Source organism: Anabrus simplex, chromosome 1 (assembly GCF_040414725.1).
Source record: "Anabrus simplex isolate iqAnaSimp1 chromosome 1, ASM4041472v1, whole genome shotgun sequence".
In the NCBI taxonomy this organism is placed as follows: Eukaryota; Metazoa; Arthropoda; class Insecta; order Orthoptera; family Tettigoniidae; genus Anabrus; species Anabrus simplex.
In genome coordinates, this window is record NC_090265.1 from 510,179,366 (window position 1) to 510,204,783 (window position 25,418).

The 25,418-nt window shown below is 37.5% G+C and overlaps 1 protein-coding gene across 2 annotated transcripts in view; it reads right to left on the bottom strand.

Moving 5' to 3' along the window:
• The window catches only part of LOC136857036 (ATP-dependent RNA helicase p62), a 154,868-nt gene that overhangs the window by 102,965 nt on the left and 26,485 nt on the right, over window positions 1-25,418 (bottom strand). For both annotated transcript variants that reach the window (XM_067135384.2, XM_067135383.2), the window contains exon 5: window positions 2,781-2,892. In XM_067135384.2, the coding sequence (XP_066991485.1) occupies window positions 2,781-2,892 (112 nt within the window). The remainder of the gene's footprint in view (window positions 1-2,780; window positions 2,893-25,418) is intronic.

Sequence of the window (25,418 nt, forward strand, 5' to 3'; positions counted from 1 at the left end):
ATTATCATAAGGGGTAATTAATAGACTATACATTATTCACAGGAAGTTTATGTCCAAGTCATAGTAATATGTCAATTAAAATTGTAGATTTGGCTAAAAAATTTAACACTTCTAGTGTTAATTTTTCAAAGTATAAAATGTTCATAAGCATTTCACCGAATATGCATTACAAATAAAATACTTTTAAACTCTGCCTGTCCTCTCCTCACACCACGAGCTGTCTGCGGACTGGAGAGCGGAGCAAGACAAGTATCCCGTACAGCGGGCTTGGTGAACCACTCTCTGTTTGCGTGCACAGGGCCACGCCACATTACTCGCTATGCCGGAGTGAAAGGGTTAATGCTCGGCGATTCTTGGATTTCCTTACTATAACAAGGGAAACTACTTTCCCTGATGCAATGCTACAAGCCAAAGCAGTTAGTTTATCTTTGCTTTTCTTGTAGCCCTTAGCCGAATCTTCCAGCTTTGATGCTAACATTTCACTCTGAAGTGGACTGATCGCTCCCTCCTCGTTCAAGTCATCTTTTTCATTGTCTGCTGTACATGTACAGGCTGCTACAATTTCTTCCACCATAGTGCCATAGCCACCGTTATACCAAATCAGAGCCATGTGACACTAGGAAATTTTCTTAAACTTAACAAAAAGCATTTTACAGTACAGTATTACCACAATTTAATGTACAATCTATGCAGGAACTGTAAAATGAATCAAACTAAAAAGCGAATATTTTGTGTACTTACAGTTACATTCTTGCTATCATAGTTAAAAATTATTCTCTACAAATATGATCCACATTATCAAGAGCTCCGGATCAACAAGGGCCAATTAAAAGAGGTTTTACTGTACAGTAAATAAATAAATGTCTCTAAACACAATTCTGGCTCCAGCAGACTCAACGGCCTAGTGAGTGGTCCTCCACACATTCAAACTCTGGCATGAGAGTGGCGGATGGGATCTCTGCAATGCTATTAGTCCGTCAATTACTGTGTTATGAAGAAATCGTATAGTTTTAACAATAGTTTCTGCAGCTTCAGGACATTTCTGTTGCTTTGTGCAATATTATCATTTCGCAGATAGAATTCTGACGCTGCATTACACCATTTCTTGGGCGATCGTCAGTTTCCTATGGCACTACTTGTAGGTAAATTATTATAACGGTCAGAATCTGTCAGCATCTCAATATTATGCAGTAGTATAGTCTCCTTTAGTGTTTTTTCAACAACTTTCTTCCTAAATAAATTTCTCAATGTACCAAACAGCATGAAGTTTGGCAAGGGGAAAGGTTTCAGTATGTTGTGTTGAGGCGAGGTGCACAGAGATTGTCCGCGAGATGAACTCCAACATGATTTTGGCCTTAGATGTTTATGTAGAAGTACTGAATAGGTACATATTTTGAATAGGCCTATAATTTCGTTAAATTATATTTCAGGGGACTAGTAGACTACATGATGTGATCGAGGTGGAGGAAGACTGCTGAACATTGCACAATGGCTTAGCTTTTATAACTTTTAATCTCGGCAGGTTGTGTTTGAATATATAAAATTATGAACATCATTTACCTCTACGCCATAAGAACTATTGGTATTAAGCCACCTCAGACTGTGGCCCAACACAAGATGTAACATTGTCTCCAAAATGCAGTGAAGGGACCCTAAGGTGAGTTACGTTGAAGACAGTGCTAATAATAATAATCGTATGGCCTCAGCTGCCGTTTTGCAGACATTTCGATTTGACGCCATCTGGCTGTCTGCTCGTCAATTTCGACGTTCCGGTTTACTCTGTCTGCCATCTAGCGGACCTAGAGTAAACCGGATCTCTCTTGGGCGTCTATGGCTGAGATTGAATTAATTTTACAAGTAATTAATTTTGTAGGGTAAATACCAAATGTATCACCAGAGATATATTACATGCCGACATCGTACGACATGGAGTGTCGAATGGACTTTTTTCCGCCCTTCAAAAATCCGACTACCTCTGCCGGGTTCGAACCCGCTATCTTGGGATCCGGAGGCCGACACTCTACCACGGATCCACAGAGGCAGCTTAAGACAGTGCTGATTATGATGATGCTTGTTTAAAGAGGCCTAACATCTAGGCCATCGGCCCCTAATGGTACGAAATGAGATGAAATGGTTCAAGAAAAAAGCCATGCTCTTTATCTTGAAAGCTATACATAACTATATGTATGTTGGATATTCAGCCCGAAGGCTGGTTTGATCCTCTGTAGCTCCGCCAACAGCTGTCGTAAATAGCCTAGGCGTCGCTGAAGAGGCATACTAGGGAAACGAGGAGTGAGGTAGTTTCCCGTTTCTTTCCTCACCGAGCCAGCCGTTGCTATTACATATCAGTCTGCCAAGCCCACTGAAATGCATGCACCAACCGACCCTATGAGCGATATTTCCACACCATTCATTACAGGGATTGGCTGCATAAGGAATGGTATTACTAGCATCACTCATACCTCAGTCACTTTCATATTGCCAAAGCCAAGGATGAGAAGAAAGGTCAATGAAAGTAACAAATTTGATATAGCCCATACCAGAAGACATTGTGCACTGTAAACACTACATCTCGCCAGCAAAGGATATGAAGTAAAATTAGAATGATATGTTATGCTGAAACAGATTTGACGAGCTCCTAAACAGCAGTATTTTCATGCTACATTTAAGTGTTCCAAACTAAACTTCATTACATTTTATCAGATACCTAAGTAGTATGTACAAAGAAATATGAGGTAATTAAAGCCAGGATGCCCAAATACCAAATATTCGTAACTTACAGCCAGAGTCTTTCCAGATCCTGTCTGAGCAATTCCAACCATATTTCTTCCACTCAAGGCAATTGGCCATCCCTGTGCTTGGATTGCTGTCGGCTCTGAAAAACCACTTCTCCTGCAACACGATAAAAAGAATTACTAATGCCTTCCCACATGAAAATTAAAAGGTATACAATGTAGTTATAAAATGCAGATGTTCTTACTACAGACTGTAAATCATTCATAGCTATATTCATAGCTGTCCTAAGGAAATTTTGTCAATTTTCTATCATGCATGAAGCTATGAAATACAGTCTCCTCTTGCAGAACACATGCACATTATTTTCCTAGACCTGCCAGAAAATGAAGCTGAATAATTTACTGACAAAGAATTTTAAAATGTCATAGCAATCCATCTTCAAAGCCAGTGAGTACTTAAACAGATTGAATTAATGATGGGCTTTCAGAATGAATTGATATTGGTGTTCATTGTAAAGAATAAATCAATTTTGAAGTAACCATCCTCTTACAATAATTAAGACAGGATGAAATTGCTCATTCTACAACAAATCTGTGCGTGTTACTGTGCAGCTGGAATGAGTTGCTCAGAACGTAGAAGCGCTGGCCTTCTGAACCCGTAGACAAGTATGATCCATGTTGGTAGATTTAACAGCAAGCAGAAAAGCTCCCACAGTACAAAATGTCAGCACCCCAGCAATTCCACTAACAGTAGTATGTGGGGTATAAAACCAATGATATTAGTGTGCTACTATCTCTAATGTCCATGCACAGACCAGAAAACAGAACATGTTATCTGTAAATGCTACCACATCACCTGCATGTAATCCTATTAGACAGAATTAAAATTGAAATGGAAGGCAACATTTTAGTTGTTTTAGGGGCATAATGAAGCAGTGGGAGTCTGCATAATACACAGTTGGGGCAACTTCAGTTTCGATCTCACAGTTCACCGAAAGTCTGAACAACTGCGCCAAACTGTTTACAAAAATGATCAGATACACTACGCTAGAACAGAACCACACTAACCTGCCCTCCTGTTTAGAATAAAATTAATGTTATAATATCCTACACAGTTATTGGTCATAACTCTCTTCAGAAGAGAATGTGAGATGAAACAAATGCACAGTTATTGGGCCATACGAATAAAAGTGAAGGAAATGCTCATGAGCAAAATGTAGAATTAAAAGCATGTGCTTCCGAGCAAAAAGTAGGAGTATAGGCATTTCCTTGCCTTGTAATGAATAATGATTACCTTCTAAAATAAATAAATAAATAAATAAATAAATAAATAAATAAATAAATAGCCTTGTAAATCCCCTGACGGCTATGGCCTCTTGCAATGCAGGGACAGTGCTCACTAACTCGTCAGGTGAGCAGGTCCTGAGGTATTAGGGGTACTATTACATTGTTTCTCCTCTATTCCAGGTTGTCGGAACGAAGATTTTGTCAATTCTGGAGGAAGAACGAGACTAACGTAGACTCATGGTGTTCCACACACAGTACTACTCTCAAGTAACGTACATCGCACAGGTAACTCAGACCTATGGTGTTCCTTACATAATTGCGCCACTCATTGGCAATGCAAGCCAATGGTGTCTCACCTAGGTGTACTAATCACATGTAATCACAGGGACCCGAACTATCCTGTGGTATTCCTCACATAGTGGGTGCTAATTACAGGCAACGCAGACCCACGGTGTCGCTCGTATATTGGTACTAATCACAGGTACTGTAAACCCACAGCGAAACACTCTGCTGCTGCTAATCACAAACCTATTTTGTACCTAACATAGTGGTACTACTCTTAAGTCAAGGTAGCCCATGGTGTTCCCCGCGTGATGGTACCGATCACAAGTAGTTTCATGGTTCTAATTCAATCGTCCCTCGGTCGCCACTTTTAGTCGCCTCTTATGACAGGCACGGTATACCGTGGGTATATTCTTCTGTCTGCGTCCCCCACCGACATGCAGTAGAGAGAGAAAAAAATAAACAAGAGGGGATCCGTCACTTCTCAAATTGAAGTAACGGACAATGAAAGGCAAGGGCCACGAAGGGTGCGAAACAGAAAGGCTCAGTAAGGCCTCGAAAGCTCTAATACCATTGGGGTCAGGAAAGAACAAGAGTTGTTGAAGGGAGGTTGGATGAGATAGATGAAACTGAGGAGCCTGGTACAAGTACGTGGAAGCAATGCCAGGACCAAACCAAGGGCCCTATGGTCGCCAACCCATGCTCCCAAGTTGAGAGCCCCTGGGGCCCATTTAGTCACATCTTATGAAAGGCAGGGGACACCGCAGGTGTATTCTTCATCTGCGTCCCCCACCCACAGGCGTACATGTAATTTTTGGAGAGAAGTAAGTTTAAAACATGATAAAAACAATCTAATCATAAGTACCGTTTTCCTCGGCAACATACCTAACAAATAATAATCATAATTTTATGTCTCCACTAACTACTTCAGCGACGCCGAACAAAACAAACCGTGTGTTGATTTAAAAAAAAAATAGTGACAACGTACAAAATTAAACACGATAAAACGTATTACCGCCACACCTGTAGATATCCATGAACACGGCGAGCTCTCCTGTTTTTTATTCTCTCTGTCTTGGAACTTCTCGCACTATCCGGACACTAGATAGTATAGCTAACCTAAACAATGCTGTCTTTTCCCTCAATTACAGCTGTTTAGGTAAATCCTGATGTGATAAATGTAGAGAACAAGCACAAAATATATTTAAAAATAAAGATCTGGCTTTTCACAGCCGCAGTTATCCAAAGAATGCTTCCAGTGACTATGTATTACATTCAGAAGTACAAGTCGTAACATACGCTAGTTATCAGCTGCTGTGTTGGCACACTTCTACAGCATGGCTTTATTCGGAAGGGATAACTTCTGCAACACATACACCAACTGCGAATAACAGATACCATCTCCAAAAACCATTTGCAAATAGATTTTCAATTTTTGGACTCAGTCTGAAACAAAACTATTTCTTAAAGTTCCAAAAAGACCAATATTGAATGCTCTCGATGGCAGGGCATGGCTAACGAGACGGCAGTGAAGATTAGTCATTTGGAATGACGACATGCTGGTAGCAGGGAAGTTAGCAGCACAGGAAGACAATTTAAATGAAAGCGCCACAGCAGTGATCAGGTTTACGGTGTGGTAGGCCTACTGCTCAACTGACCAGAGACAAATGACTGGCAATTTAGTTCTTTTGATTAATATTGCATAATCACTCAATCTAAATAATATTGATCCGCATATAAAATGCGCATTTGAATCCGAAATTGGATAAGAAATTATATTCTTAGACTTAACTATTATCAGGCACTAAAGCTCATTAAGATACAAGATTTTCAGAAAACCTACCCAAACAGTCACTACAATTCGTCAAGACTCTTCACACCCTCAAATTTATGAACGAGCAGCATAACAGACCATTTATATTGGTATTATCAATTTACTCATTTGGGACAAATATTTCAGGTTCCCTATGAAAATCAACATTATATCATCTGATGGCCAGGCAGGCATCAATTTTTGGTAACCTCTCTCGTAGTGCATTGGCAAAGTCGGTGGCTCCAAGCAGCCTACGCAGTGGCCTTCACGGTATGCACTAGCCGTGCGCCTTGGCGGGTGTGTTATTTACCAACTTAGCACACTGGGACAAAACGCTGGCAACCAGGAATGAGTTCGCTGTAAAATTTATAATGCCCTATAACGGACCATTTATATAGGTATTATAAATTTATTCATTCGGGACAAATATTTGAAGTTCCCTATGGGAATCAACATCTATATCATTGAGTTGAACACTATTCGCAAGATTGCTAAATATCATAGATACAACAGTTTCTTTATTAAAAGAGTAATTTATAAATATAAATATCGCCCCTTTAACTACTTTGAAAAAAAATAGACATTACAATTCCTCTTTCTAACTTCACATTCAAAGACATTTATGAAGACACCAACATCTTTTAAAAGCATGATGTACAAGGAGTTTTCAAAAATAGGAATGCAGAAATCTTGCATAATTCCACATCCATAAACAAGTTCAATAGTTTTCCAAAATCAAGGGTGTACAGGATTAAATGCAACAGTTGTAATCTTTCTTACGTTGAACAGACTGGGAGGAGCTTTAATATAAGATACTCAGAACACGCTAATACGCTGAAATACAATAGATTTTCGGCCATAGGACAGGATATGCACGACTATAATCACAAATTCACAGACATAAAACATATGGAAACTATCGAAGTCATGAACAAAGGACCCCTGCTTAACATTACAGAAAGCTGCTTCATACATATAGATCAATATTTTCACCCAAATTACAATCTTAATGACATTTCTGTAAAGCCAAATATCCTGTTTGACCAATTCCTATATTTAAAACATCAAACCAAAAAAGTCATAATTCAATTTTTCAATCTATTCACGGCAGCTTCACTAAGCAGCCACCCGTTTTCCCACATCCTTCAGCCCCGCCTTAAACCCCTTTCCCCGCCCTTTCCCTTTCCGTGTTCTCTTTGAACCTCATGATCCAATGTTAACTCTTTCCCATTAGTAAGGCACTCAGCAGGCGTTACGCATCTCGTGTAACTTATGCCATTTGATTAGCACACACTCCTTTTAGTTCATTAATTATAACTATCATTTATTTAGGTCAACTTCATACACACTGCATTGAATTGCAAATTTCTATCAACTCCATTCTATGAACTGCCAATTAATCATATCTTCGTGTGCTGTTTTTTGACAATCTCCATCACCATTTTCAAGAATATTTTAAATAGAAGCACTAACATTTTAGTGTGAGGCAACGCATCCAAGGACTCAAGGACTTTAGCATAGCTGCCAAATTTTAGAAAACAAAAATAGGAAGATTTTTTTAATTCTTGGATTTTATCACATATTGCGCCACGGTCAAAAAGGACAGGATAAAAGGCATGCATACCTATAGTTACAATGTGATTTGATCATTAAAATTTTAAATCTTAACCTAAAAAAAAAAAGTTACAAGAAAATGTACCTAATCACTTTTTTATGACACATACATATGAATAATAATACAGTCGAACCTCGATATCTCGAAACTCCATTACTCGAATTTTCAGTATTTGAACTAACTTAAGATTTTCCGGCCGTTTGCCCTATTCTTCACGTGTATTTATTTCTCTATTCTTAAAATTTGGTTATACGAATTTCTCGAAGCAAATATTTCCTCTCTTGAAGCAAAAAATACTCTAACTCGAATTATGTGCAACATTACCTGTGTAATACAGCATTTGCTGTTTGTGAGAAACAGTTACATACCTGCTAATTTTCGAAAAGAAAAATCCGGAAGATCCTTAAGCGAATTTTTTTCGACAAGACGCGCATGCGTAACAGTATTGAGTCATAATGAAAAAGGACAGCAGGGGGGGGGGGAAATTATAAACAGCACTAATACAATTAAAATACAATAGAACCTCGATGCATCGTTCCTGCAACTGTTTTCCCGTATTCACTGTTGAATTTATTCGGTCCAAAAAATATTCCATATAAACCAATGTTAAATTTCCCCGCATAAATCGTCTCTATTGTTTTATCGGATCGATCGGCGAAAAATTATTTGTCGAAAAGAAAAAAAGTTCCACCTGATCAATACTTGTTTATTATAACACGTATAATAGGACCGGTTTCGACCTCTTACAAAGTCATCTTCAGCTGTATTAGAGTCTTATATTATTTGCATCTTTGTATTATGCCTCACTATTTAAGAATTTTATAATAGATTCTGAATTTGACAACATTATGGTGGTTATGCTTTGCTAAGAATTTCTAATTTTACAGCTTAGCTAAAGACCGCAACGGCATCTACGGCGGAGAAGGTGGACTTCGGTACGGCGGATATGGCATACCCGTAGCGTCTGTACTCCAGAGGAGCGGCTACGAAAGGCGTCTGTCTCCATGTTAGGGGCAGCCTAATTTTGAACCTGGCAGTAGGTATAAAATGCCTTTGGGCGTGGCGAGCCCATCGTAACAATAGCCTATATGGACAAAGCAGATATGGTGCCTCGGAAAAGGTTAGTGCGTCCCCTGCTAAAAGCGACGCGCAGCTCTTCAGGTGCTGGGGGAACTGTGAAAAATGGGTAACCAGCACCAAACTACGTCAAAATTGCAACAGTTAATGTACTGACACCGAAGGGAAAGACAGAAGAACTGGTTGACTTCATGATAGAAAAAGATATAGCCATACTTGGACTGTGCGAGACCAAAAAGAGGGGTACAGGGGAGATCCCTCTGAGAGAAGGATACAGGCTGTATTACAGCGAAGGACCTGAAGCAAAAAATGGAGTGGCCATCATACTTAGAAGATAAATCCAAGAATATCTGGAATATACAAAGTACCTCAGCGATAGGATGATGATGACATACCTGCCAACTTTACAAAACCAAAAATCAGGAGATTTTGATTTTTAAATCACGAAAAATCAGGAGAAATCAGGAGATACAATTGGTCGAAATTGCTTATTCTACATGTTTGCACAACACAGTACTACGATATATTTATAACACTTATTGTCTCAAAGCCCGACTGTTGCTATACGAGGCTACAAGGCTAAAAATTACACATATCTATTCCCTCACAGGAAGTGCGTGAGTGGGATGATCGGTCTCTGATAAGCCTACCGAAAATAGTATGAACTCATGCTCCAGATGTGTGAATCAGTCATGCACTTAGATGCCATTACTTAGCAAATGCATAGATTAATATATTGCATCAAGCACCCACGCAATTATGCGAAGCGCAATGCTATTTGGATCAAATAACTAGCTGATGTACCCGTGCTTCACTACGGAATTCTCAGGAAGACTGTCCTTATAGTTTTCCCAACTGAAGTCAACATCTCATTACAACGACGCCAGTATGAATGTCGTGATTAAAAGCAATGATTTCATACGAAATATTCAATAAAACAGCACATTTTCTCACTTTTAGCGAAAGGTACTACAGTGTCAATCTAACAGTTCAAAGTTTCAGAGCTAGAATGACCAGGCTGCAGACAGCCGCAAACACTCTTGTGTAATTATTCTGTTTAAGTGTGCACACTGCTCATTCAAATCACTACCTCCGAGTAGGGATCGAATCGCTGGAATACTATGATGATCCAGTGTGTAACGTACCAGTAGTATCAGAAAATTTATGAACCAGAAGAATGGCATGCTAAAGAAGAGAGATCTAACTCCCCACTCCCCAGCTTCTTCCCGCCAGTATTCAGGCAGGCTGTTATACTTGAAACCCAGCAGTAATCCCGTCTATCGTAGATAAATGGCAGCAGAATACACAAAGCACATCACAACAAACAATGGTCAATGTAATGCTATTGTTGATCAATTTTATGAGCTTTCTATATTGGAGGCCTTCACATTTAGTTTTCTTCTGAATCTGTGATATTAGAGCATCTAATGTAAAGTGAGTCGTCCTTTCTTTCATGACTCCCTCTTGTGGTATTATTCAAGCGATCGTTCCTTCATGACTTTCTTCATTATTATAATCTTCAAAATTTAATCACCATCACCACCAATATTATTGTAGTCAGAACAGTAAAACTGAATAAGCAAATTATCACAAAAATAATTTATTCTATTATTACCACCTATTCAATACAAGCCATGTGCTTCGTGGATGAAATCTACATAATACTATATACACTTCTCAGGGACATGTTTCGCCCCTTGTTAACGGCATCATCAGCCTGTAGGTAACCTTAAGGTCAAATGTCTGAAACATTATCTATTCATATATGGATTACAATGAAAAGTATGTTACACATTAATCCATGTATGAATAGATAATGTTTCAGACAAGGTAACCTAAAGGTTGATGATGCCCTTAACAAGGGGCAAAAAATGTCCCTGAGAAGTGTAAGTTATACGAATCAATCATGAGAAGTCTCTCTTGCAAAACCGAATAAGACAAATAATCGGAAATTGCATTCTCTGTAACTTTTGTTATGTAGTATTTTTCAATATGACCACTAAGATAGGTAATTTTAAAAAAAATTTGGCACCTTCCCCTCAACTACCATTTCGAACAGAGTGAATACAATTATTTATAGCATAGACTGTAGTTCCTTATTCCCTGACTTTACATACAATTCTGTTCACCCATTTTCTCGTACATCGGCGCTGATATGGACTTAGCAAAATAATAATAATAATAATAATAATAATAATAATAAAAAATCTAAATTCATGAATATCTCTGTTATCACAGCCGGTACAGTAAAAATGTATAAGACATAAATGATAGGAAATTTAATAATATATAACTTTAGTTATGTAGTATTTATCATTAGGGCCAATAATAACAAATATTTGAGAATTAAATTATAGGCCTTCCCCTAAACTACCATTTCACTCAGCGCGAATAACATTATTTATGGCCTAGATTGTAGCAACTTATTCCCCAACGTTATATACCGATTTTCATTAAATTCTCTTCAGCCGTTTTCTCGTGATGAGCCTGCGCACGTACAGACAGACAGACAGAAATATCATTCTTTTTAAATTCTGAGCAATATAGAGACAAAACATTTTATTTATATTGAGATAAATTAAAATTAGTTAGAATTGTCTCCAAATGGCTTCTAAAATCTCTAGAAAAGTCACCCGTCGTTATCATTGAAATTATGTCACTATATTACTAAGAAAGCGACTAAGTCTCTAGAATCGACCAAAGAGGATGGAATCGACTAGACTGACGTGAACGAACACGAACATAGCACGCGAGAACGAGAGATTGACAATCGATATGCGCGTCGCGATATACAGGTTTCAATAAACATCGCACATTCGCGCACATTTCTCGCATTAATAAACTTCGATATTTCGTTTGAAAGCGGCCATTGAGCGAAGGACTTCCGGCCACTGACGTAAAAAAGCTGAAATGGAGGGATTTGAAAACAAATGTTTGAAGTTCACCAAAAAATCGGGAGAAAAGATGGAATATTCGGGAGGCGGGAAAAACTGTCGAAAATCGGGAGTCTCCCGCCTGAATCGGGAAAGTTGGCAGGTATGCGATGATGATGATGAGACTCCAGTTTGAAAATGGCATGAAAGATCTATTTCAGTTATATGCCCCACAAACTGGTTGCATAGATGAACATCTAGAGGACTTCTTAGAGGAAGTGGAGAGACAGATAGAAGATAAGGAAGTACTATTGATGGGAGATCTAAATGCACAAGTTGGAATGGAAAGACAAGGAAAGGAAGATGTTGTAGGGCCCTTTGGATATGGAAATGTAAATCCAGAAGGCGAGTTGTTGGTGGATTTTTGCATGAGGAATCAAATGATTGTTGGAAACACCTGGTTTAGGAAGAACACTCACAAGATTACCAGGTATGGCTAGGGAGACAGGCAAACAAAGACCATGATTGATTATATAATCATAGAGAAAGAACACCGGAAGAACCTTGTAGATGTAACAGCCATGCCTGAAGAAGCCTTTGGTGGAGATCATAGAGTTGTGATAGGAAAATTGAAAGTTGGAAAGATTGAAAAACCCCAATTAAGAAGAGAGAAAAGAATTGAAGTATGGAAGTTGAAGGAGAAAAGCATACAAGAAGAATTTCAAAGGGAAATAATACCCTTGGTACCCAGGACAGAGGTGGGGAATGTTGAAGAGGAATGGAAAGGATTTAAGGAAGCACTGGTTGGATGTGCAGAAAAGGTGTGTGGTAGAACATCAGGAAATGTGAAAGACAAAGAAACACACTGGTGGAATGATAGGGTAAAGATTAAAGTGAAGGAAAAGAAAATGGCATGGAAAGCATGGAAAACATCTAAGAATGAAGAAAGTACAAGAAAATATGTGGAGGCAAAGAATTTGGCCAAGAAAGTAGTGGAGGAAGAAAAGAGGAAAATTTGGGCCTTATTCACACAGAAATTCAGAGATGATACACAGGGCAGCAAGAAATTACTGTATGGTATCTTAAGAAACAAAAAGAGCGATCAAGTAAACACCAGATTTGTGAAGGATGAAGGTGGCATAATTTTAACAAAGCCAGAAGAAATAAGAAAGAGAAGGAGAGAGTATTTTCAGAAGCTGCTGAACATAAGAACGGACGACAGTCATTCAATGGACGACCAGGAAAGGGAATTAGTTGATGAAGAAATGGATAAAGAAATTACAATGAATGAAATTGAAATGGCAGTAAGAAAGATGAAGAATGGAAAAACTGCTGGAATAGATGAAATTTCAGTGGAGATGATAAAGGCAGCTGGAGCTGTAGGCCTGCAGTGGACATATCGGGTTCTCAGGAATGTCTGGGAAAATAAGGAGGTCCCTGAGGATTGGTAAAAAGGAATAATCATCCCAATTTTCAAGAAAGGTGATAAAGTTTTGAAGAACTACAGGGGAATTACTCTAATATCCCATGTTGCTAAGATAATGGAAAGGATACTGGAAAGTAGAATAAGGTTGAGGGTTGAGAATCAGATACAGGAAAATCAGTTTGGTTTCAGAAGTGGAAGGTCAACAATAGAGCCCATTTTCATTATGAGACAACTAATGGAAAAGCATTGGGAGTAGGGAATGATATGGTGATGACATTCATTGACATTGAAAAGGCATATGACAGTGTCCCTAGGACGAAAGTTTGGGACAGTCTGGTGCAAAAAGGAATTGGATAGGGATTAATAAAAATGATCATGGCATTGTATAAGGAATGTTGTAGTTGCGTGCAAACACAAGTTGGCAGGACAAGTTGGTTCAAAATAACTAGTGGGCTGAGACAGGGAAGTGTTCTGTCACCAATCCTGTTTACAATAGTAGTGGATGACATCATGAGAACAGCAAAAGCACCATATGGAGGAAGAGAAATGAACATGATGTTATTTGCAGATGATATTGTGATTTGGGGAGAAGACGACAGGAAGGTTCAAGAACAGTTTAATGTGGTGAATGGGAAGATTGAAGAATGTGGATTGAAAATAAGTGTAGAAAAGAGTAAAACTCTTGTATGACTAGAGGGGAGAAAGAAGGGAAAAGGTCAGATTAGACTTGCAGGCAAGCTGGAAGTAGTGGAAACGTTTAAATACCTGGGGAGTGAATTAATGGAGAATTCTCGACTGGATGCCGAGATTAGTAAAAGGATTCAAGCTGGAAGTTGTTTCTATCATAGTGTAAGAAACATGTTATGGGACGAAGATGTACCCATAACAACTTACGGAGCAGAAACTTGGACAATGACAAAGAAGGATGAGAGTCGAATACAGGCAGCCAAAATGAAATTCTTTAGGAGTATGACACAGAAGAGTAGAAGAGACAAAATAAGGAATGAGAAAATCCGGGAAGAAATTGGAGTGGAAAAAATGAATGATAGAATAGATGATTTGGGCACATAAAGCAAATGAGCGACGAAAGAATGCCAAAAAAGGTGATGGAAATGCAAATCCAAGGAAGGAGAGGCCGTGGACGACCACGATTGAGATGGAAGGATACCATCCAACGCAGCATTATAGAAAGAAACCTGGACTGGGACACAGTGTTGGGGGAGTGGTGGAAAGACCAAAGAAAGTGGAGAGGAACCATATTTGCCCCTACCCGGCTACAGCTGGACAAAGGGAAATTATGATGAGCTAAAATCATATAAACAAATTAAAATGTTCTTAATAAATAATAAAATATGATACAATATACACGTCCAATTATTGACAATAATTGAATGACTTCGTCTACTATCTTAATCTCTTTGCATAATGACTATGTTGGACTAGTTTTGTGATAGTTACAATAGGCGTTTGCCTTGTCAGTTAAAAGGAGTTCCATTAACATATAAATGCGTAGTCATGTGTGAGATAAGCTTAATTGTCACTTAGACAGTCTAAAGCAAGAGGTAACAGTATGTTCTTGCGTTGTTTTTATAGTTTGTATTACATTAGTTGATATTGAAAATTGTCCATTAAAATAAATTACATAAACACATTAAAACATTAAAACATAATAAGATGTGCTTGGACGTAAATGTCTGTTGACAATCTAAAGCAACAAGTGACATTATGTTCTTGTGTTATTTTTAGAGATAGTTAAAAGTGAGAGTTATAAGCTTGAGTTTGTGTAAGCATTTTGCCAATGTACATTGTACATGATTCAACCACTTTATCTTTCAAATGTTCAAATTTTGTTGATTTGAAAATAAGTTTGCGTATTTGACATTGCTGATGTTCTGTAGATTAAGTGCAGTTCACTTTGAGTGCTAAAACCGTTGCTATTGGTGGCTCTTTCCTTTCTTATGATGTTGGCAAGTATCTGTAAATCGAAATGAATGAATTAGAGATTCTTTGCGCAAAGCAGTATCAAACGTCCCTCCAGGGTCACAGTAGAATCGGAATTCAGCTATAGCAAGAAATTTGAAACGAGGCTCCCTTCACATTAATAGATCAGCAATCAGCTCCAAAAGTTTCCACATTAGACTCAGTCAAAAGCACTATAAGCAAGCACACAACATACAACAACTTACCTGGAAGGAAAGGAAGAAAAACTTTCAACAATTCGAACAATGCAATGAAGTCAATCATTTTTTAAAGAATTTTAATTGCATACAGACTTTTTATGTAACAAAGTGAAAAATTTTTTGAACAACTATTCTAATGAATAGACAGAGTTTTAAGTCAATCAACCATGTAATCATCTGATCTCATACCAGTAACACACTAACCCCACACTGTTTTTAATATCATCTATCTTAATTCGTATTTAGTTTTTAAGTGAATCAATGTATTTGTAAATCGATGTATTTTAAAATTTTAACCATTCACCTAAGCCACTATAACAGCTGAGGATGTTCCTAAACAAGGAACGAAACATGTACTGTTAACATATAAATAAATTTGCCAAAAGGCAAAATAAAGTATCAAAACGGTGGAAGATTCTCAATAGTGTAAAATTTACTGATTAAATTTTGATACGGAAAATGAAGCTGATTACTTGCAATAAGCTTATCCTGTTTGATTTTATCCTTAAGACTTTATGAGCGTTCTGTTCGCTTTGTTACTATTAGAAATGTTATCTTTTATTTTGTTGATGTACTGTGGTAGTTTTTTTGCAATGTCATGCCTGACTTGTTCTCTTATTTCACGTGGAATCCTTTGTATTGCTAATTCTGTTTCTCTTACAGCGGTTGTGATATTTTGTAGTATTGAGGTGTTGCCCCAATTATGTTTAGGTCCCTTGCTTAATGTTTCATTTTCTGCTTCATGTTGTGTTCGTGAGGTTTTTTACAGGTGGATGGAAATTATGTACTTTTGTCTCCTATAGATTGAGTTGGGTTGTCTGTATTCATGCTGTGAGTGATGGGTTTCGCTTTAGACTGTCAACAGTGCATCCAAGCACATTTTAACATGTCTGCTAATGCTTCATTGTGCTTATGTAATTTATCATATTAACGGACAATCAACACAATTTCATATTAGCTAACGTAATTACTGTTAATACGAACGTGATATTAACCACCTTATAAGTGACAATTAAGCTTATCTCACATGACTGAAGTATTTATATGTTAATGAAACTCCTTTTAACTGACAAGGCAAACGCCTATTGTAACTATCACAAAACTAGTCCAACATAGTCATTATGCATAAAGATTATGATAGAAAATGAACTCATTCAATTATTCTTGTCAATAATTTGACATATGTATATATTGTATCATATTTTATTATGTATTAAGAACATTTTAATTTGTTTATATAATTTTAGCTAAGCTGTAAAATTAGAAATTCTTAGCAAAGCATAACCACCATAATGTTGTCAAATTCAGAATATGTTATAAAATTCTTGAATAGTGAGGCATAATACAAAGATGCAAATAATATAAGATTCTAATACAGCTGAAGATGACTTTGTAAGAGGTCGAAACCGGTCCTATTATAAGTGTTATAATAAACAAGTATTGATCAGGTGGAACTTTTCTTTCTTTTATGGCATTTGGTAGCTATCAATACGGAACAAAATGAAAATTATCAATCAAGAAAAATTATTTGTCCCTTTTCCCACATCGATTGATCGTACATAAAGAAAAACATGCACAACACTTTTTTGAATTTAGAGGGACTGCTCAATACTCTTAGCATATAATAGCGGCAACCTGTTGCGAGAATATACGAGCGATGTGGAGTTGCTAGTCTTGAACAAGGATCTTGTAGCCTGGAGTACTGCGCGCAGGTTATTCACGCACAACCTCACGACGATCCTCGTAATGCCAACGCTTCTCCTCGACCCACAAACCGACCCCTAGAAGTATTGTTATTTACAAGAATTAAAACGTAGACAGCATAAAACTCAAATTCGCCACCATTTTCTGTGTTGGTATAGGCTGGCTAGGGCTACCAACTTCGTTGGAAAAAAAAAAGAGGAGAAAATCGAGCCATGCGCAAGATTCGTTTTAATTACTCACAGGGTGATTAATCGCGTCACCTTGTGGAGTGTGTGGGATGCTAGAGGCCTGTTGACTGCTTTGTTGCCCTCTGACCAAACAGTCTTTACAAGCCGGACCTAACCAAGCCAGACCAATAATCTTATCTCATAGCCTAGTCTTGTAACTAGTTCCTAAGTGGGCAGCTTCGCTCAAGCTGCTGTGACATCATTCGAGACGCGCGTTGAATTTCTAACCTCTGTGACATCGTCCGAGCTGAGCTGCGGGAGCCGCACCGTGTTGGGTATCTAACCTATGGTTTGGAAAGGGTCTATGTAATCTTTTCCTAAATACAGGCCATCGCCATAATATCCACGTATATATTTAATTTGCAATAACAGAACTGAACTTAAGAGGTTTTCAATTATTATGAAATGTGTAAAGAAAAGTGAAACGAAACGGCATAAAAGACACACTATTTTCACCTCGTAGGCCTATATCGTGGTTGCAATATTTTGATACCGTTATGTATAGTACTGTACGAGCTAAATGGTTAGCACGTGTTGGCCTTAGGTTCAAGGCGTCACGACTGGGTTGAGGATTTTAACTTTCCTTGGTCAATTCCAATGGTTCAGGCTGTCTGCTTGCCGAATTAAACATTAGAATTCATCTTAGGTAGGGCCGCATTATAATATGCGCGTAGATCGCCTATCACGCGACAACTTGAAAGACATGCACCCGGCTCCGGAGGCCACGCGTCATTATTGTTCTTATAATAATGTATTTACATTACGAAAAGTCGCAGTGCCCGTATTTTATTATTTTGCTTTCCCCCCTATTTTAAAGTTTCCCGCATTTACAATTTTCCCACATCCGTCATTTTCCCCCTGCTCCCTGAAAAATGACACATCGAGGTTTTACTGTGTATGTTGTGATCAACCCTGAAATTAAATACACTAAGTTACATCTTGATGAGTGCCAATCTTTTCACTTTACACCGCTTTATACTGGGAACACTTTCCGTGATCGTATAAAACAAGGAAATTAAGCAGAATATGCCTAACGAAAAGACTGATAATATAGTTCCTTAGTAACTCATTACGAACAAAACTAAAAACACTAAATCACTTAGAAATTCATCACAATTCCACAAGTTTCAGAACTACCGCCGATGTTACACATCCGCACAAACAAAGCCTTTCAGTTGCTACGAAGCACGACGCATTTACTAAAGTTGTTTTATATAATATCACAGCCTGCTACTTTTCACAGATTTACTTCAAAATCAGAGCCTGCTACTTGTTTGGGAACATCTGATTGAATGAAGTAGCAGTTGAGGTCTAACTGGTGACAAAAGCACGGCGATAATCGATAATGTGAATATCGATACATTTACCGGTCAAAATCCGAACACTGCATTACTTATTACCAGCTACTATCGAAAGTCAAACCAATCCGATTTGACCCCAGAAAGGGAAACCAAGTGCGCATATTCAAAATCCATACAATAACGTTCTTCCGTACAACCGTAAAACACTCAAAATCCGTACATTTTACGGAAAAACCGGAATACTTGGCATGTATGCAGTTAGCAAGTAAAGAAAGGGTTCCACTGAAACTGGAAACTAATATGACGGGAACAAAAACACTCAAACTTCTAGTGATCGGCAAATTGGCAAAGCCACACTGTTTCTCGGGTGTCTATTAATTGTTCAACAATAATAAAGGTGTTTTAATTTGTTCCACCTATTCAATACTTATATTTTCACTTATAGTGGTTACATAATTAGATTCTTAGTTACATGGGACATGTTTCACCCTCAATTAAGGGCATCTTCAGCCTAAACACAATCATCAAAAATACAACTAAATTAAAAGTGGAAGTTAAAAGTTTAGTCAGTTATCGGAACATAAAAATGTGAAAAGTGATAAAATATAAAGATGTTAATGGAAAACTGTCTTATGACAAGCAAATTCACGCCCTCATGTCGTTGGCTTTATATTACCACTTTGATTTTCCACTAATATTTTATACGAACGGTTTTAATTAGAATTTTAATAGAAGTTTTAGTCTCTGACAAGATTATAATTTAATCATAAGACAGTTTTCCATTAACATCTTTATATTTTCACTTTTCACATTTTTATGTTCCGAATTTTAATAACTGACTAAACTTTTAACTTCCACTTTTAATTTAGTTGTATTTTTGATGATTGTGTTTAGGCTGAAGATGCCCTTAATTGAGGGCAAAACCTGTCCAATGTAACTAAGAATCTAATTATGTAACCACTATAAGTGAAAATATAAGTATTGAATAGGTGGAACAAATTAAAACACCTTTATTATCGTTGAACTATTAAACTTTCAATACGGACCTAAAATGAGGTTTATAACATGTAATGTCTACTAATTACCGGTCATGTACGAAAGCAAGCCCAGAAGTCGCAGATGACAAGCTTCATTTACGAAACTCGGCTGCGTGGTATTGACTAAAAGTTTCAACGTGAAGGGAGGAAAGGTTTACCACAACAAACAGAAGAGACTAACTGATTTTTTTCCAAACATGTTAACAGAGCCATGTTTCTTATTTCACTACTGTATGTACTGTATCCTTATAATTAAAGTGATGCCATAAGAGAGTTTCTTTGTATATTTTTATGTACCAGTACCGTTAAACAGAATGTATTCAGTAAAAGCCCGTAGATACAAATGATTCAATTATGTGCTATACATGTTCACAAACGGTATTCTATATATCTTAAAATTTCGATAACTCGAGATAAAACATCTCCCGAGGTGATTTGCATAATAGTTTCCTTTATTAGACTGTAAAATGAACGGAAATTTAATTTTATAGGTACCTCTGAACACTTGGAGCGAACATTTGTTATGCTTTTTGGCCATAATGTGAAGAGAAAATACCAGAAACTGTCACCGACAACTCCCTGAAATACATTGAAATTAAAATTATGATGTAGGAATTAACAAAAATGCAGTGATATATGCGTACCTAGCACATACAAGACAGATCGGCATGTCTCATACATTATTAACATGACTGACACGGGGAAAAGCACAGAACAGCTACAAAAAACACGTGGTATACAATTCAAACGAAATTACACACAGATACAATGTTAATAGTGCGCGAACCACACAATAAGAAACTCATTCTTTCATTTCGATTAACTGAGTCACCAGCCTCTCTTGCTTGTAGGACAATTGCCGTCCCAAATCCCCAGCCATAAAGCACACCATGCTGCTGTAGCGAGCAAGAAACACGAAAGCGACGGACGATAACTCGCGAAATACAGCATCAAATAAAAACGCTTGAAATGAGGTTAGGTAAATTACACAAGCACGTAAAAATTTATGCTTTATCCCAGGGGAAGAGTATTGACTGTTCTGGAGGTTATATTGGTCAAAAATAGGAAGAATTTAAAATAAATCGGAAGACGAGTAAAGAAACAGAAAGTTTCCGGGTAAATCTGAAGGGTTGGCAGGTATAACTTTCGTCTTAATTTCATTTTACGTGTTTTACACAGTTCATTTATTACTGTTTAATGTAATTTGCGTTTGTGCATTTGTTTTTAGTCATTTGATGTATTTTTACAATTTTATGTTATGGTTGACGATTGCCTAGTCAAGGCCAAAACTAATTCCAACCAAGATTGAGAATAATGTAAACATTGTATGATATAGTATAGTATTGGACATCTAATCAGGACACCAGAGAACAGTATCATCAGGAGAATAGAAAAATTATGGAATAGCAAGTGCAACATTAAGTGGATTACAGAAACCAAAGAAGATATGGATGAACTACGAATTACAGTGGAAGACCTAAGAAACAAAACTGACCAAATCAAGAAACTCACAAACAAACCAGACTGCAAATCAGAATCAACAGAGACAATAGGAAGGATGATTTCCGATGAAGAAAGAAGGATAAGATCAGAGAGAATGAAGTACTGGGCTGAGAGGAAACTAAAAAATTCTTTGCATAAAGTTGGCTAGAGTGGTCCAACGAAGGCCATAAAATTTAAATAAATATAGTATTGAAAAGTTGGAGCATAAAAACGTGGACCATATAAACACGAGTTTAATTATGGTTAATATTGCATAATAATCTTACAATAATAACATACCCTTATCGCCTTTGTCTTTGGAGTCTAATATGAAGAGATTAATCTTCATGGAGAGTTTCTACAATTGGATGCCCTTCCTGACGTCAACCTCAGAGGAGTTAACGAGATGAAACGAATGACGTGATAAAAGAGTAATTAAAACCAGCTATATTTACTTTATATGCAGGCCTAAAAGTCATTTATTTATTTATTGTCTTTAAATTTAGAAATATTACCTTCCGATGAAAAGTCGGCAAAACTCAATACATTTGTAAGTTTCTTAAGACTGTGGAATGGTTACATGTACAATGTAGTGATCACTGCATAAAATTTCAGGATATCGCATACTGGACTTGCCTTACATTTTTTGGCAGAAAAATGTGAAAGGGTAAAAGGTGGGGGACATATACACAAGTAAATACACTATTATACTGATTATTTCCTAGTTTGTTTTGTGAGTACATATTACTGGATGTTGCATTCTTGTATAGCCTCAGGTCAGAGTGGTTCTTTCCCAGTTTGTTCATGAGGACGTATTACATGCTGTGCACTTGTGTAATCTCCCCTCCGAGTGGAAGCAATGCTGTCCTTCAAGGACAACACTTCATGTAAACATTTTATTCATTGCTTACGTTGTTATACAAGGCTGGGAAATACAAAGCCTCGCTGGTCGTGAATCTGGTTCCCTCTCGGGCTTGCGAAACGCACCATTTTTACGCTAGGTGCGCTCTTCTTAGTTTAAAATTGCGTGGGTGAAGCACTCATTAGAAGATTCACGAGTGTGTCAAGACGTATTTTTGTACTTCATGAGCTTTCTTCTCAGTGCGGGTGATTATAATTTAGCGACTGAAATTAATTACGGTATTTACATAATGCGAACTTCGGATAACACTGTCCTGCAATGGTTTCATTGCTGCCATCCTGCATTGCTTTTTAGGATGACTTCTGCATCCTGAATCAGGATCTGATGTTAATTTTCCCCCAACACATCACATTTTCTCAACAAATCCTACATTACGTTTATTTCATCACATGCACTAATGCACTTCTTACGTTGTTAGGAAGAGCGTTGCTTTAATATAGATTTCCGTGTTCTTTTATTATTTTATTAATTCCTGTATTATCACACTCAGAGCGTAGAGCTGGCAACTATGTACAACACAGCCAGCAACACGCGGTATTGGCTGAGTGGCGTCATTCTTTCGTGTTCGTCCGTGACAGTCTGAATTGTGTTTCGCTTGCTAGTGAAAAGAGATTTTTCACAAGCGTTCTATATGGGAGTGACGCACTGTGTTAATATTCTTTTAGAACTGTCTCCCCTCACCACAGTTAACACAAGTCCCAGACATACTCGCAGTAGGACACAGCAAGCTCTCAAACACAACACTGCACGACCTCAACAACAGCAATATCCACAACACAAATACAGACAGGAGAGAGGTCGCCACCAACAACTCCCTGTAACCAAATTTAATACCTGAAGACTTTACAGTCTACCTCAAAATTCACCAAAAAAATATATGAACAGTTGAACCACAACAGTACCTGAAAAATTTACAAGGGTTTTTGCCATGAATAGATATGACATGTTAATCAAAAAGAACATTTCCAAAGATCATTTTATGAAACGTAGATACAGAGGTGCAAGAACCACAAGGGAGCTTCAAAAAGGAACTCCACAGAACAAGAACTCTCAAATTTTAACAAGTTTAACATATATGTACTTTATATTTTAGTGTGTTTAAACTTACCAAGTGTTTTATACTATGTTTCATGTATTTTAAGATGTTTAATGTGTTCATTATGTTTTATGGATACACAGTAAGTTTTAGCTTACTGTAGCCACATTAGTCACAGATAAAACCTTATCACAACACATTTTACCTTTAACCTCATTAGACATCCGGATGCTCCAAGCATAACATCTTGTGACATACACCAATGTCTAATGGCTACAATATTGTAATATACCAGCTGATAATGGCCATAAGAGGCCGAAACTGGTACTGATGCGATTCTGTTTATAATAAATAAAGTATTGATAGGTGAAACATTTTTCTTGTCTATACCGATGAGACAGCTGCACAATTTAACCAAGTTTGTGAGAAAGGCCTACTCTGCCTACATTGGTTTGAAACTTGGAGACCAAGACAAGCAGCGGGCACTACATAAGGCTTGTAGAACCTGCATAGAGCAGTTACGGCAATGGGTGAACGGTAAGAGAACTGCACTGCCATTCGGCATTCCAATGGTGTGACGAGAACTCCCAGACCACAGTACTCACTGCTACTTCTGTTCTGTGAATGTGAAGGGATTTATCCAAGCAATATTCGACCTGCAATTTTACCCATTCCCGATGGCCCTGATACACCAGCACCACAGCGTCCAGACATAAAATTGAAATCATAGACTTATCATTCTCAGTACGTTATGCAGTTTAATGCGTGGTAAATTTTGGTCCATTTGGCTGTGTTTTTCTACATATCCTAACACAATACACTACATATCCTTATATTACTGTATGTTCATAAGTATACCAGTGTAAGATAGTGTTCAAATGGGTGAAAAAAATAAGCGTTCTTTACATGTGATAATAGTAATCTTACATGTGCGCGTGCTGCATATTCATCAAATTTTCATTTTGAATTTGCACAAACACCTGATGTGTTAGGGGAAAACTGACTTCAGTTCTAGAATCAGCAAGCCCGAAATATAAAAGATCACTATGTAAACTTCATGCAATGATCGGAAAGTTTGAATTCGCAGGTCAGTGTAATTCCTAAACGAACATGGTGTACTGTAACGTTCCTTACTGTAAATTAAAGACCTCGAAAGAATGTAGTATTTCATTTCACAGATTTCCGAAAGGCAAGGAACTTAAAAACTAAATGGCATTTGGCAATTTCTAGTCAAGGAAATAAACTGGGATCTCTGAGGAAACGTATGTGTATTCCACTTTTTGCAGTAGGCATTTTAAGACCCTGATTAGTGTAAACACAACACAATAAATTCTACTTTCGAATGCAATTCAATTTGTAGTTAAAGTTTTTCCTGGATACAAACACTATCACATACAGGAAGACCATATAGGAGAAACAAGTGGAAAAATACAAGAAAATTGAACTTCACATAGAACCAACCACTCAACAGTCGGCAAAGAGAAGGAACCTCCACCTGTAATTACCAATGAATCATTAAACACGGTACTGAGTGATCTATTAAACTTAAACTATACAGCACTAACGTAAGTTTGGAAGTGAAAAGGTTATAAAATGTAGGAAACACACAACACTTATCGTGAAGCAGACAAATAATATTACAACTTTAAAAGAAAGGATGCATCGACACAAAAATGAAAAAAAATCAACATGACTTGAGACAACAAAATAAAATTACAGAACTAGCTGAACAAGGAGATTCGAAAACAATTTTATTGCATGAGCAAATGCAAGCTTTTCGGAAAGGGAAGTGTAAATTCAGAGAAAATACTATAAAAGTCTGCATGTGTATGTACAGTTCTCAGCCTTAAGGCTGGCTGGATCCTCAACAGCTCCACCATCAGCTGTCATAGATGGCTTAGGCATCACTGAAGAGGCGCACTAGGGAAATAAGGAGTGAGGCAGTTTTCCGTTGCTTTCTTCACTAAGCCAGAAGTTGCTATTACACATCAGTCTGGCAAGCCCAACTGAAATGCATGCACCAACCGACCCTATGAGCAACATTCACACCATTCATGGCAGGTACCGGCTGCATAAGGAATGGTATTACTAGCATTGCTCATACCTCTGTCACTTTCATATTTTCAAAGCCAGGGATAAGACAGGTCATCCAAAGGCTACAGGTTCCTAAGATATCTTAATATTTTGCACCTAAAATAGCAAACTTAAAAAAGCCTACGACTTTACGATTAACACTATCCTTACATGCAGTATTATTGCAATTATGTACAATAAAGCAATTCCATTTCCAAGAGAACCCCCACCCCCTCATCAAAAACACACATCCTTTTATTTAAAAAATGGAACCACCATTCATTCGTTTCTCAAATAGTTCTAAAACTAACGTCTATGCGTCTACAGCATTCAATGAAGTTTCAATAT